Here is a 14,474-nt window from a genome sequence, read left to right as displayed (position 1 = left end):
ATTAGGTTGAAAATGAAAATTATGAAAATGAAGTATAGTTTCAATTTCACATATTTCCTTTTGAATAAAACTAACAAAATGGGAATAAATTTATATCTAAGAAAATGCCAACTTAAATAAGAATTCATTTTTTATTTAATAACAGCACGTTTAAAGTATAACACATCAGCAATAATATTCTTTTTCTTCCAATCTTTTTTATTTCATCTTCTGTGTGAAAATATGAGTCTGTGATTTTTTTTCTTTTTAATAGAATGTAATATAATTGTTTGATCAAAATTAAAGTAATAGCCTAATCCTGTTGTGCCATCAACTCACACGTTCAAGGTTTAAAGCAGACATTACCGCAGCATTTCTAGACTATTAACACAATTTACAACAAAATGCAATACTAATATGCTAGTAGTGGAACCAGATCACTACTGCAACATATTAATGTAATGTTAAGAATTTAGAAATACCAAATAATGGACTATTTTATTTGTAAGAAAGACCATGTTTTAATTAAATCAATCAAATTTAGCAAATCACTCTAGTGGTAATCTGTAACCCACCTAGAAACCCTATATATTTTTTCCCTTGACTACGAAAAGCAGCTGTTTCTCGGATATTATCTCCTTGAACACACAAACCATGTCTTGCTTTTCTTATGGTCAATAAATTTTGCATTACAAGTAGTAGCTTGACTTCTGCTTTTGCTTTCTTCCATACTGGATTGCTTTGATTCTAATATAGAGAGAAATAAGAATACAGGGCTTATTATTTTTAAATAATGAAACTACATGATCTATAATTGTATTATAGAACTGAATAAAACTAATAAAATTCATTACCTGAAGAAATGAAAAAAACGCTACAATTGCATGATCAAATGAATCCCATTCCTCATAACTGAAGACTATCTTAATAAATCTTAATGCAGCATCTGCGGAAATACCATTTTTCCCTGTAAGAGTAATATAAACGGTTTAAGAATATTCCATTCTTCATAAACTAATAAAAACCCAGGCTGTTTTAAATTGTTACACAGTATATCCGTATTACTAATTTTGCTGCAACAGTACGTCTTTAACTGCTTTCATTTAGTATATCAGGTCACAATCAATTGGAACTTTTAGTCAAAGAATACATGAGAAGAGGTAATTCCTTGTAGAGGAAATAATGTTTCCTTAAGGCCTAGATTAACTATATTGTGGAAGAAGTATATAGTAAAGTCAGGACATAGGTATATGAAACCCATATTCCATTCCATTTTGTTAATGTTATAAGGCATGGTTCACATTACAAGTTCTAGAGAAGAACAACTTCTCTGGTAATTAGTGATTATCATATGTCAGTTGCACCTTTGGCATTTTCTACACTATTTTTACATCTGAGATAAACTGGGCTTCACAAAATATACAAAATCAACATGCGGTTTGCTTGGTTATAGTATTGCAGATTGCAACCAATCATGATAAATTTTGGCATATGGTTCTATGAACCTAGCCAAGACCTTTATTTGTGTGCAAAAGCTCATCCACAAATCTATAGCAAAAAAACAAGGCCAAAATCACTGACATGGGAAAACCAAGATCTGATCTCTTTAACTGTGAAAACACAGAACTGCAAATAATGAGACAAAGGATAAGAAGGGCAACAATAGAAACCATTGTACAGCAAGAAACCATTGTTGCAGACTGCCTATCAAATAAAGCTTTAGCTCAGACACAAGTAGTGACTCTATGATAGCTGACCCAGAACAAAATAGAGGACCAAATAGTTATTCTATACTACTGTATATGGATAATATGATTGATTCTCTGGGAAAAACAAGTGTGAGAAGAAACCCTAATGATAAAATAGCAGCCTAATTTGGGCAGAAAAGTATTCCTAAAACTATGGTCATAGAGCAATACTTAATGGAGGTGTCCTTGGCAAGCATTAGGAAGGAAAATACCTGACTCAGATACGGAAGATGAATGTTACCAACCCTCAGGACAGCAAACTTCTGAAGGGTATAGATACAGTAGGGCCGACTTAAGAAAAATGGTTGAAAATTGCAAAAACAACTAGTCTAGCAAGAAAAACCTTGCTTGTAAAACAGCCACTCTAACTAGTTCACTGTCAAATAGAAGCAGATGACTAACTAGTGATTGTGTACAGGTTATTGTTTGAATTCTTGACTTTTTTTAGCCCTACATTAGAGATATCTGATCTAAACTCTAGTTAGGTTACACAACATGGTAACCAGAATGTGGCTGGCTGGTTGTAGTTCAATATATTCTATCCAGTACTTTCAGCCCTTCAAGGGAGGCCAGGTCAGAAGACAGTATCATAAGAAATATTAAATATTAAAATTCTACTTTCCTGATATACAGTAGGCTCAGGTTATGATGACAATTATGATCAGAATTTCCCCCATTAAATGATGTTGCAAAGCACAACTTTATATAGCCACATCATTTAGAAACGGAAATCCCAGGCAGTTCTGGTTGCCATTGTAATTCCAGACGTGTGGGTTGTTAAGTGGGAACATGCAGGAATTTCAGAGGTGCAGGGCTACTGCAAAAGTTTGGGAAATTGTCATGGGAAGCTGGGGTAGTTTGGGGAGGACTTGTTAGGACTGGTGCAGGTCACATACCAGTCACAGAAGGCCAGGGATATGCTGGGATGGCTGATACAGGCCACAGGGGAATCATGAGGATCTGGGGCAGAGCTTGGGTGGGCTGGTGCAAGTTATGCAGAGTTACAGGAGCCTGGCTTTCCTGCCAGTTTCCCTATTGAGCTTGCTCATGGGATACCAGCAGGGAAAGTCACAAATGGCAATTACATCACTGAGTTTTCCTGCAATGTCATAATTGCAAGTTGATCATGTGACTGTGGGGTCATATATCTATTTTTTCAATGCCATTGTATCTTTGAATAATCTCTGAATGAATGGACAAAAAGCAAGGTTATCTGTGGTGGTGCAGTGGTTAGAATGCAGTACTGCACTGCAGCTACTTCTGCTGACTGACTGCTATCAACAGTTCAAATCTCAGAGACTCAAAGTTGACTCAGCCTTCCATCCTTCTGAGGTTGGGTAAAATGAAAACCCAGATTGTTGGGAGCAATATGCTGACTCTGTAAACTGCTTAGAGAGGGCTGTAAAGCACTGTGAAGCAGTATATAAGTCTAAATTACTATTACTATTGCTATCTGTACAGTAACAGTAACTTAAAAATCTGACAACTTATAACAATCAAGGCAAAGTAATCTTAAGTATCCTTCTCATTCTTCTGCTTTTTTTCAGGTACGCTCATATTTACTAAAAGTATATTTTCTCCAACATTACTTCAGTACTCAACAATATACACTTCTGTACACAACACTTACATTGTGTGAGTAACATAGCTGACTCACTTCCCACTGTACAAATACACTTGAAAATGAATTGTGAATAATGAATAATGTCTTCTCTCTTACTTAGCTTCATTTGCACTGGGCATTGCTGAAACTAATACCTTTATTTTTGCACTACCTCTTGTGTTCTGATTTTGTTAGTTTACATTCTGCTATAATTGTGTTTATACTTTGCACTTATAGTTTGTATTTTGGTCCTTCAAATGTTGATTGTTGATTCTTCGACTATTGTTCTCTGTGCCAACAGGTCATATATTATTTTTCATGTTTCAATATATGCTTAAGAGAGCAATATAAACCAAGCAATTCATCCAGATTTACTGTGCCATTAAAAAGGTGCCAACAGAGGCTTAACCTACAAACTGGACACAATATATTTGAGAAAAGAAAGATTTACCTTGCCATGAGCCAAAATTAGCACCTTTACTCCAAATTACTAGTTTTCCTTGTACTGACCTGATCATGACAAGCATGTTATGAGATGTATGGCTATTGAATGAGTATAATAAATGTATGGCTATTGAATAAGTATAATAAAGTGTGGGACTCCTTTATAGAAAATACAGCTGTTAACAAATGCATGATAATTATATAAATATATTAGATAGATATTTAGGTAGATATGTATATACTATGCGCACAATTATTAGCCAAAGTAAGTATTTTGAACATATCATTTTTATGGATATTTTCCTCCTCAAACTGTGATACACCTGAATGCTTAGTGGATATTAAGCTTATCAAATGATGTGCTTTTGTGTAATGAGGGAGTGTGTGACCTAAGGAGATCAACACCCTATATCACTCTATATGCATAATCATTAGGCAGCTTCTTTTCCTCAGGCAAAATGGGCCAAAAAAGAGATTTAACTGATTATGAAAAACCAAAAATTAAAAACAGTATTTCAAAGAGATGCAGCACTCTTGAAATTGGTAAGATATTGGGGTGTGGTCACAGAACCATCAAACATTTTGTTGCAAATAGTCAACAGGGTCACAAGAAACATGTTGAGGAAAAAAGACACACATTAACTGATTTGAGTAAAATCAAATGTGAAGCTACCAGGAACTCATTATCCTCCAGTGCTGTCATATTCCAGAATTGCAACCTACCTGGAGTGCCCAGAAATACAAGGTGTTCAGTACTCAGAAACATAGCCAAGGTAAGGAAAGTTGGAACCCAACCATCACTGAACAAGACACATAAATTGAAACGGCAAGAGTGGGCCAAGAAATATCTGAAGACAGGTTTTTCAAAGGTTTTATAGATTGATGAGATGAGAGTGATGAGAATGATTCTTGAAGAACTAGATGGATGGGCCCATGGATCAGTAACAGAGCTTCACTTAAACTCAGATGCCAGCAATGTGGAGGTGGGTTACTGGTGTGGGCTGGACAATGCTCCATTGCATGCATTGCTGTATTCTACTGCGTGGCTAGCCAGTAAAGGCCTTAAAGATTAAAAAATAATGACATGGCCCTCTTCCTCACCTGACTCTGTTATTCTATTTATTATAGCAAAATATTATACTTTATTTTATGGGATTTTCATTTTTTCTGTTGTCTATTTTTCTCTTTTTTAAAACTCTTGTCATGTATTTTTAATAATGTATTTTTGCATTTTGTTCCTTTTGTTCTTTTTCTGTTATTTTAAAAGCTACAAACATGTATAAAAAAATAAATAAATACATGGTCACCTAAACTGTCAAATTACTGGTTATTTATTTTTCTTTTAAAAAGGCGAGTAGAAGATAATTTAACAGGTGTCAAAACATTTTTATCTGCAGTAAAATTATAATTATTATGACTTATCTTATAAAGCACTACCTTACATAAATATTTCATCATTTTAATTAAGCACTGTAAAATTAAAAATACCTGCTAATATCTGCTGCATAAGTGATGAAGTAGTTATTATTGAAGAAACTTCAGAAGTATTAATTGAAACATTGATGCCACCACCTTAAAAAAACATAAATCTTTTTAAATACTAAACATTATTTAATGCCTGTTCAACTCCTTGAGTTGACAAACCTGCTACAAGAATGTCTTTCTTCAAGCCTTGCCCCACATAGCCACTTTACTTTTGGCTTATAAACCACCTGACCAGCACAGTCTATTAATTCTTAGAGATTGTTAATGGGAATATCCACAAAACAGAAGGCCAAATACATATTAGTAGTTAAAGAAAAGTTCTTGCTAGATCAGGAGTAAGCTCACAAGCACATCAATAGAAGTCCCTCCCAAAGTTGCTGTTTCCTAGCTAAGTTCCCCCTATATGTTTTAGGCTTAAGATGTGCAGCCATGAGCAAATATATAAGAAACATTTTTAAAAACATGCACAGAGAAAGAAATCCCAAAATTGGCATAGCAACTGTAAGATCAACTTGAGGGTTTTACTGGTTTATTGAAAAAAAAGAGAAATTAGATATCAAGAGTTCTCAAGCTTCATTCTGTTTTAGGCATATATACGAACACAGCATGGTGAAATGGTACATCTGAAGTCCAATGAATCTTACATTAGAGCCCTATCAATTAAATAAATGGAACTTCCATGACTATTAAAAGGTTTGCAAAAAGCCCATTACTGGAGTTAATTTCACATTAAGTGTAGAGCTTAGCACAAGCAGTTTCATCTCTAAGACCCTATACACGTACCAGGGAAAACTAATTCAACACTATAGCAGTCAGTCCTGAAAGATAAATCTCTAGAATTTTTGTCATGGTGAAAATCTTCTGGATTGTACTATAAACTGGTTGTTGCTAACAGGCTTGAGGACAAGGTTCAACTTAGACAATGAGATCATTTTCCAATAAGCACCTTTTCATTCTTCTATAATGTGGCAGTTGAAAGCCAAAGGATATTTTTCAGGTCCGATTTGCTTTCTCTTCTCCCACAGAGGTAGAAATTATGTTTCAGCTTACCCATAATTTCTAAGCAGGCAACACTTATTTAAATGTTAGATACCTGGAAAATAATTTCCTATCACAATTTGACTTGTCGACCATGGAATACTGATCAAACCTCTGTCCCTTCTAACACTGAAGATGTTACCTTGTCTGATAATGAAACATCTGCAAGCAAACAACCAGGTTCAGAGAGCACCAAGATATACAGATCAGCCTTGAGCTATATATATATTCTCTTCTATTGGTATCAGTCTGATTTCCCTAGAATATATAATATTCAATTCCTTAACTATCATAGTTATTGCTAAGAACCCTGATAATCTAAGTCCATACATCTGGAATGTGGCCTATTTGGGGAAAGTTAACCTCTGTTAATTTTGTATAGAGTACCCAACTTTTATTTATTTTTCTTATCATTCTATCATATGTTATATGTATATATACAATTACCATCAAGAATATCTGCGCCTGCAAAACAGAGTTCCGCAATAATATCACGCACTTCTATTTCGTCGGGAACAGAAGGTCCAGGAATAAGGGTCCGTCTGTTTTTATCAAAGAGAGCTTCCATAATGGAAAAAAAAATTGATGAATTGCAATCAAATATTTCCATCAGCAACCGTTCTGTGATGGTACGAGGCCAAGGCAACTACAATAAAATAAAAACATCAAGATCAGTTTGTATTTCAAATAAATTGAACTATAGTAATACATTTCTATAAAACAGTTACCATGATTGCTGAATCTTATATTGTAGAATTTGGTGTCAAGTAAAACTTGGCTTCCATTTTCAATCCATTATAAGAAGCAAAATGTAATAAATCTGATTCTTTAAAAAAATGAATTGTTGGGAGAAAAAGATAAAACATGCTGCAAATAATATGCATATGTATAACACACTATGCCATTTAATTATTAAAAGCCATGATTCTGGCCTTTATACCAATGGGAAAGACGAATGAGTAAGATTCAAAAGGCTAGTAGTAAAAGTTTCTATGGCCACGCACTGACAGCAACTGGTTCTCAACAGAAATTATTTTCTGGACTTACAGCCTTCTAAAAGCCAAATACCCCTCTAGAGATCTATGCCTCAGGTAGTGGTTTCAAATACATTAATGCTTATTTGCAATTTCAGACAGCAGAGAAAACAGGACCTGGCAGAATGAAGAGTTAGGTTTCAATGTAAAGATCTCTTTTTAAAGAGTTCCAATTTTCAAGAAGGGACAGAATCTAAAAGTATAAATAATATAAAGCCTTCAGTTGAGCCCCAAATCTTTTCAAACCAGGTATTCTAATGCTACAATCTCTATCTACTCACCTGAGAATAAGTCTCACTAAGCTCAAAGGGATTTATTTCTAAGTAGACAGACAGACGGACAGGTGGACAGGCAGGCAGGCAGGAAGGCAGAGAGACATGAACGAAAGCCACCTTCACGAGTTCCTATTTCTGGCCAGGACAAGTTAACATTCCTAAAACTTACATGCTGTGCTTCTTTCAGATTAGCTTTTATTCTTGGTCTCAGAACTCCTTTTGGTCGCCTTCTTGGTTCAAATATTGTTCTTTTAAAAATCATTGCTGCCATCTGGCTCAAAGTGAAGAAATGCATAATTATTATATTACTTCTGTTTTTAAATATGGTAATCTTTGTGAAAAATATGTACCTTCACAGTTGCTTCTTTGAATTTTTTCTTTGTTTCTGTACTCAGAGGTGATGAACTCATAAACTCCATTTGCTTTAGTTCATCAATTTTAATCAAACCACGCCGTGCAAACACCTACAACATAATATACTCATTCATTTATTAGATGCACTCTGAAACTTTTGCATAAAAATATGTTTGAAATTTCCCCTTTTTAATAACGACACAACAGGTAGAGAAAGGAAATGCCGATACTGTCTGTTCATTTTAACCTAGCAGTCCAACTGACGTTATATGGAATACTCCAAACCCTATCATAGAGTCAGATTGCAAGTATTAAAGGGAACAAGGCTGGGAGATGATTTTGGAAACGCTGGCAATACCTGGGATGCAAATGTCATTCTGCTCAATGTCCAACTGATTTGACTTCATGAGCAAATAGGCAGAGCAAAACTGGAAACACATTAGAGAGACTACATTGGGCAAATAACAAATAATGAATGGGGAAAAAGCAGATGAGAATTTAACCTATAGGTAGGATAGAAAAAACTTGTTTGATTAGTAAAACAAGCAAAAACAATCAATGCCCCATGGTAGCAAAAAGTTAGAAGGGACAAATAAAAATGATGGCCCTACTATTTAGAAAAGTAGTAATAAGTTGGTAGTGCACTGAAACCCAAATCTGATAACACTAATAATTCAAAAGATTGGAGAGAAGAAAAAGGAAAAAGGCAGTTAATCCATTTTCTATAAAGAATGCATTAAAACCCTAAAATTTCATGTAAATGATTCCTATCCTAAATATAGACTGATAAATCCCAAATATTAATGTAAACTCTTCCTCTCCTAAATGAGGAATATAAACAAAGTAATCCCTTTTAGCTATGCTTTAGAGAGAGCAGCTCAAACAGTAGTATCTTTTCAATCTTTTAATAAAAGTTAAAATAGAGATTACCTCTCCATGAATACCTGATTGGCAATCATAATAACACTGACATACAGCAGCATACAGAGTGGATCTCCATGTCAAATAGTGTACAGCTAAAAGTGGAATTGATGATTCCATACATAATGATGCCCACAATAAATATTCCAGCACCTATTAAAAAGTATCCCTTTATTAATAAACCAGACTGTGATTATTTTTTCTTTGATATTCTAATATATGCATTTCAAGTTATAGATCAAATTTTGACTACCTTTGGCTCCCGAGCTTAAGTGTATAAATCACATACCTTCTCCAGATATGTTGTTTGTTTCTTAAGTTAATACCCTTACATTCTCTTCTCAAATAGAACACAACTTCAGACTCCATCCTCTCTTCCCAGGTTCAAGCATAAAATTAGGGAGTTGTGTTTTCACATAAAGTCCTAAGTCATAGCTCAAACTTCAGTTTTAAATTGAAGGGAGGGACTGAAGGCTTGCTTTGTTTTAATGATAATTAGGCCCTTGGAGTATTTAGAATATAGAATTATACATATTCAAATTCGTCACTTAGAGCTGGTAACTAATAGTTAAGTACAAAGATAAGTTGATGGTTACCACTAACAAAGTATCCTCTTTATCAATACAGAAACACCCCTTTTTCTGGTGTGTCTCTTTTTCTAATTCATTCATTAAAATATCAGAGAATGATATAGTTTAACTTGCCCTGCCTGGCCAAGAAAACTACAGGAACTAGAAAAAGCAGTTACCAGAAATCAATACTGAATTGAAGGCACATGTGTGCATCTACACACCCACAGCCACCCACATATATATAATATGTACGTGTGCATATATTAATCATTACTAAATGGGAATACTTTTCACGAAATAATGACAGATTGATCAGAAAAATATTAATTTTGCTACATTCAAAACAGAAATTCAAGAAAGTTAATTTATAATTCATGTATACATTTAGATACTAAAAAGAAAAAAAAATCTATCATGTTGGTTAAGAGCAATTGCCTGGTCCCCAAAGGCAAATTAAAATTTAGATACTGGGAAAGAACTGATAACATTGCTCCTTTTATAATGAAAATTTATTGGTTTGGCTGATATTTCTAAAATTAATTTTTTTGTTTTAAATCATCCTGCATAGTAATGAAAGCAACTACCTTTTTAATCAACTCTTCAAATTAAACAAAAAATGTAACTGTGAAAAATAGCCACTAGATGCCACTAGAGTTCAACCTAATACAATAAGAGTCTTCTATATATCCATGTATTTTTTTATACTCTAAATAGCTGCATTATATTTTTATATATTAAGTTTATATTAAACATGTGAAAGCACAAAATAGTAAAAATATGTACAAACTACATATACGGTATATTTTATAAATATTCCACGATCACATCTTTATAGTTCTGAACCCATTTTAGTTCTCACACTCTTAAGGCAAGTTTTATACTCTTATTTAAATATTATTATTTGCTTTTGAACTTCCCTAGAGAGCTACCAATCCTATATAGTTAGCAAAAAGAAAAAAGAAAGACAAATAATTGCTTTTAAAGAAAAAGGGATCCATGGCCAAACAAGTCCTCATTTGACTTTTTGTTCACAAATCAACCACAAATCAAAAGGAGCAAGATAAAATATTCTGAATCAGGTTGTTCCACGGCCTTATTGATAATATGATGCTTTCTCCCGGCATAAGATAAGAACTCTCTCAACAATCACAAAGGACTAGTACATATTCTTATAACAAAAACAGCATCACAAGCCATTTAGCCCAGAGGTCCCCAACCTTTCTGGCTTTGCAGACCGGCGGGCGAGAGGGAGGAAATGGTTCCATGTGAGTAACAGGCACACATACTTGCATGTGCAGTTCCATTTGCACAAGTGTTGGCACAAATGAAGCTTCACACACGAGCGTACCTGTTGCTCGTGCAAATGGAGCTGGGCATGCAAGCGCATGCTCCTGCCACTCACACAGCCCAGTTCCCAAACAGGCTATGGACCTCCAAGTTCAAATAATAATGCATATTTAAATACAAAGACAATAAAAATGTTTAATAAATCATACTTTAAAATGACACGGCAGTCATTTTGAAAATGAATTCCAAATTTTATTTCCTGTTTCTAAACCTGATCCCTGTCAAACAATGTTCTCCCCCCCCTCCCTTTTTTATAAGTGAATTTTCTCTTCTGGAGCATACACATCTCTCTTCCTAATTATCTCTATAGGTATGTGGGTTAAAAGTTTCCTATTCAAACAATAAGTTTTGATTTCTTATTATTATTTAAGGAACACACTTTAATAATACATATTTGTAATACAAATAAAAGTTTAAACATTCCACAATGTTAAATTTAAAAAAATTAATAAAAAATTATAATGAACAGTAATTTTAAAAGACAAGTAATTTGACAAAGAACAGGCAGACAGATACATGCTTATACTTAATTTTATGTACCTTAGCTGATTGGCCTATAGTCATCAAGTGCCTACATATGGTATACATATGAACTGTACCTAAAAGAAAAAACATTTTAACATATAAACGCCATAGTTCTTTATTGTGATGAATTGTGTATAATTTCTACAATTCAAATATCTTATGGATAATGTATACAACCTTATATATAATAACATTCTTGATACCATATAATGTATCATCCTCTTAAAATATCTCAATAGTAAAGTTTTATGATACTTTTCTTAAACATTAGAATTCCAAAAAAACCCTATCCTCTCAGTTGTACACATTTTACATGCTAGTGTTAATATTTTTTTAAAACCAGTATCCCATTACATTTCTATTAATATTGAAAATATGATACAGCAAATTATTAAAGGTAAAGAGAAATTGACACTCTTCATAAGATGATTTAATTGTTTAAAAGGAGTCGCTTCAAAACAAGATGAGTGGCAAACAAATTTAATAAATCAATAAACTCTCAAAATGAAATCATGTTGAACTTTTGAAAGATTTCTTCAGTATGGGGCATAAGAATGATATTTAATATTTAGGACTGCATTTGGAGTTTTAAAACTGTAGCATACCATTGTAGACGATCCAACATAAATGTTCATGGGGCAAAGTCATCTGCATGATGAGTTGCAGTATGGTTAAGATGCCAAAACATGTTTTCACAGAGTCTTGATTTAGGAGGTCACTGTCTTTATCACATACGATTTTATAAAGACAAATATTCCTTGCTTGCAGAACATGGAGCTAAGATGAACAAGAAATTACCATCAAAATGTGCCAATCTGATTTCTACAGCTTTTTCCTTTATTTTATTACCCCAGCCAATAGTACTCAGATCATTCTTATAGCATTCAACGTCTTTCTTGGTCCTACTTTGCAGTAGTCATCCATTTACTCTTCCTTCTTTCAAGATTATTTTGCTTTTTTATCCCTGGATATTTATATCTTTCACTATTTGTCGAATAAACACTTTGGTATCATTTAATGCTTGTTTTGGGCAATAGTTTTATTTATCTGTATTTAAATGTAAAGGACAATGAAACATCGGCAATGTTGCTGATGACAGCTGGCTTCTTCCTTTCTGGTTTTTCAGGAAGTGTTAAAGATATTTCAGGGGGCTTTTTCTTAGGCTTCTATTTCATGCTATCTTATCTCATAGAGTCCTTTTTTCCCCATTATTTTTATATTTTATTTTACATGGTTTTTGTTTTGGGGATATTGCGTTTTTATTCAAATTAATTTTAATCTGTTTGTGGATGTTTTAATTCTTGCTTTCTATATTCTGTAAGCCATTGAGAGACTATGGAAGACAGCAGTAGAGTGAACGAGCTAGTAAATGAGTGAATGATCTATGAAGTTCTTCAGAGACTCTGAAACTATGGGGTTTTCTTTATGCCAAACCTATGTCCCAGTTCAAACACAGCAAAATCACTGCCTGAGAATTGTTACAGTTTCTTGTAAAATTATCTGCTATGTTTCTTTCTTCAACCTAGTGCTTCTACATTAAAATGCAGTATATTTTCCTGTAATTAAATAACTAGAAAAAAATAATGTTTATGTGACAATCAGCATTGCTAATTATTTTGGGGAATACTTAGCAAATATTAAGAAACATATTAGTATTAAACAAAAACTAGGAAATACAGGTAGTCCTGGACTTACTATCACAATTGAGCTCAAAATTTATATTGTTAATTGAGACATTTGTTAAGTGAGTTTTGCCCCATTTTAGATTTTTCTAGCCAAAGTTGTTAAGTGAATCATTGCAGTTAAGTCAGTAATATAGTTGTTAAGTGAATCTGGCTTCTCCATTGGCTTTGCTTATCAGAAGATTGTAAAAGCCGTTCACATGACCCCAGGACACTGCATCATAAATATGTAGTAGTTGCCAAGCATCCAAATTTTGATCACATGACCTCAGGAATGCTACAACAGTTGTAAATGTGAAAAATGGTCATAAGTCACTTTTTTCAGTGCCATTGTAACTTTTAACAGTCACTAAATGAACTGTTAAGTCGAGGACTAAACTATAACATAAATAAGTATTACAAAGGGACAAACACAGTATTGAAAAACATGATACAATCATAGTAAATTATAGTAATTGAAACAATCATCATCATTTAATTTAAAAGAGAGACTGGTTAAATCTAAAAAGATATTTTTAAGCATCTGGAAACTAAACTAATCTTTCAATATTGAAAAGTTCACCTTATCTTAGAACACCCTAAACTTTAGAACAAAATATTCCTTTAATCCAGTAAAATGGAAATTCTATATTGAATAATTCTGCACTTAGCTTAATTTAGTTATAATCACAAAAATGCTCTAATGTAGTATTTAGTTATCAAAGAATTACAATAGATGTTATAATTAAAATCATGGACCAATTTATTGGAAAAAATTTTTTAAAAATTAATGGATTCAAATAGTTCATTCTTCTATTACAAACACCTGGTTTTCAGTTATCAACCTTGAAAATGAAATATTTATTCTGTTTTGAATGCATAAAGAATAGATACCATCACAAAACAGATCCATTCCTGAATAATGTACTAAACAAGTAACATTTTATTTCATATGTATTAGATTATGCTGAATCTTTTACAATATAATATATTAATTAAAACATTGTTCTTAAAAGATGATCATGAAGATCCCATAGTAAACTAGTACAATAAATGTCAGTAATGAACTGACAAAATAAATACAGGGTATTGGCAATTCAGCAGTTACTTTGCCTGTACAGCCAGCTCACCATACCTGTGGTATACAGGTAATCCTCCATTACAACCATTTATTTAATAGCATTTAGCAAAAGCACTTAGACTTTTATACCACTTCATAGTGCTTTACAATCCTCTCTAAGTGGTTTACAGAGTCAGCATATTGCCCCCAACAATCTGGGTCCTCATTTTACCTACCTAGGAAGGATGGAAGGCTGATTCAACCTTGAGCCTGGTGAGAATCGAACTGCCAAACTACTGGTAATCAGCAATCAGCAGAATTAGCCTGCAACACTGCATTCTAGCCACTGTGCCACTATGGCTCTAAGTTGTCATTTTAAGAACAATAAAAAATTAGATATTGTACTCATTCTAACAATGAGAAGAGAG

The 14,474-nt window shown here is 33.4% G+C and overlaps 1 protein-coding gene across 2 annotated transcripts in view; it reads right to left on the bottom strand.

The window, feature by feature from the left end:
* CFAP54 (cilia and flagella associated protein 54) overlaps positions 1-14,474 on the bottom strand; it is a 144,366-nt gene that overhangs the window by 120,474 nt on the left and 9,418 nt on the right. For both annotated transcript variants that reach the window (XM_087968133.1, XM_087968134.1), the window contains exons 4-12: positions 11,931-12,102; positions 11,341-11,399; positions 8,891-9,034; positions 7,957-8,070; positions 7,776-7,877; positions 6,745-6,943; positions 5,263-5,346; positions 834-946; positions 555-726 (exon numbers count right to left, since the gene is read on the bottom strand). In XM_087968133.1, the coding sequence (XP_087824259.1) occupies positions 555-726; positions 834-946; positions 5,263-5,346; positions 6,745-6,943; positions 7,776-7,877; positions 7,957-8,070; positions 8,891-9,034; positions 11,341-11,399; positions 11,931-12,102 (1,159 nt within the window). The remainder of the gene's footprint in view (positions 1-554; positions 727-833; positions 947-5,262; positions 5,347-6,744; positions 6,944-7,775; positions 7,878-7,956; positions 8,071-8,890; positions 9,035-11,340; positions 11,400-11,930; positions 12,103-14,474) is intronic.

Source organism: Notechis scutatus, chromosome 6 (genome assembly GCF_049901735.1).
Source record: "Notechis scutatus isolate UNSWTSFEM ecotype Mainland chromosome 6, rNotScu1.2, whole genome shotgun sequence".
NCBI classification, from domain to species: domain Eukaryota; kingdom Metazoa; phylum Chordata; class Lepidosauria; order Squamata; family Elapidae; genus Notechis; species Notechis scutatus.
The sequence above is the reverse complement of the archived record's forward strand: the minus strand, read 5'-3'. Positions and strand labels throughout refer to the sequence as shown.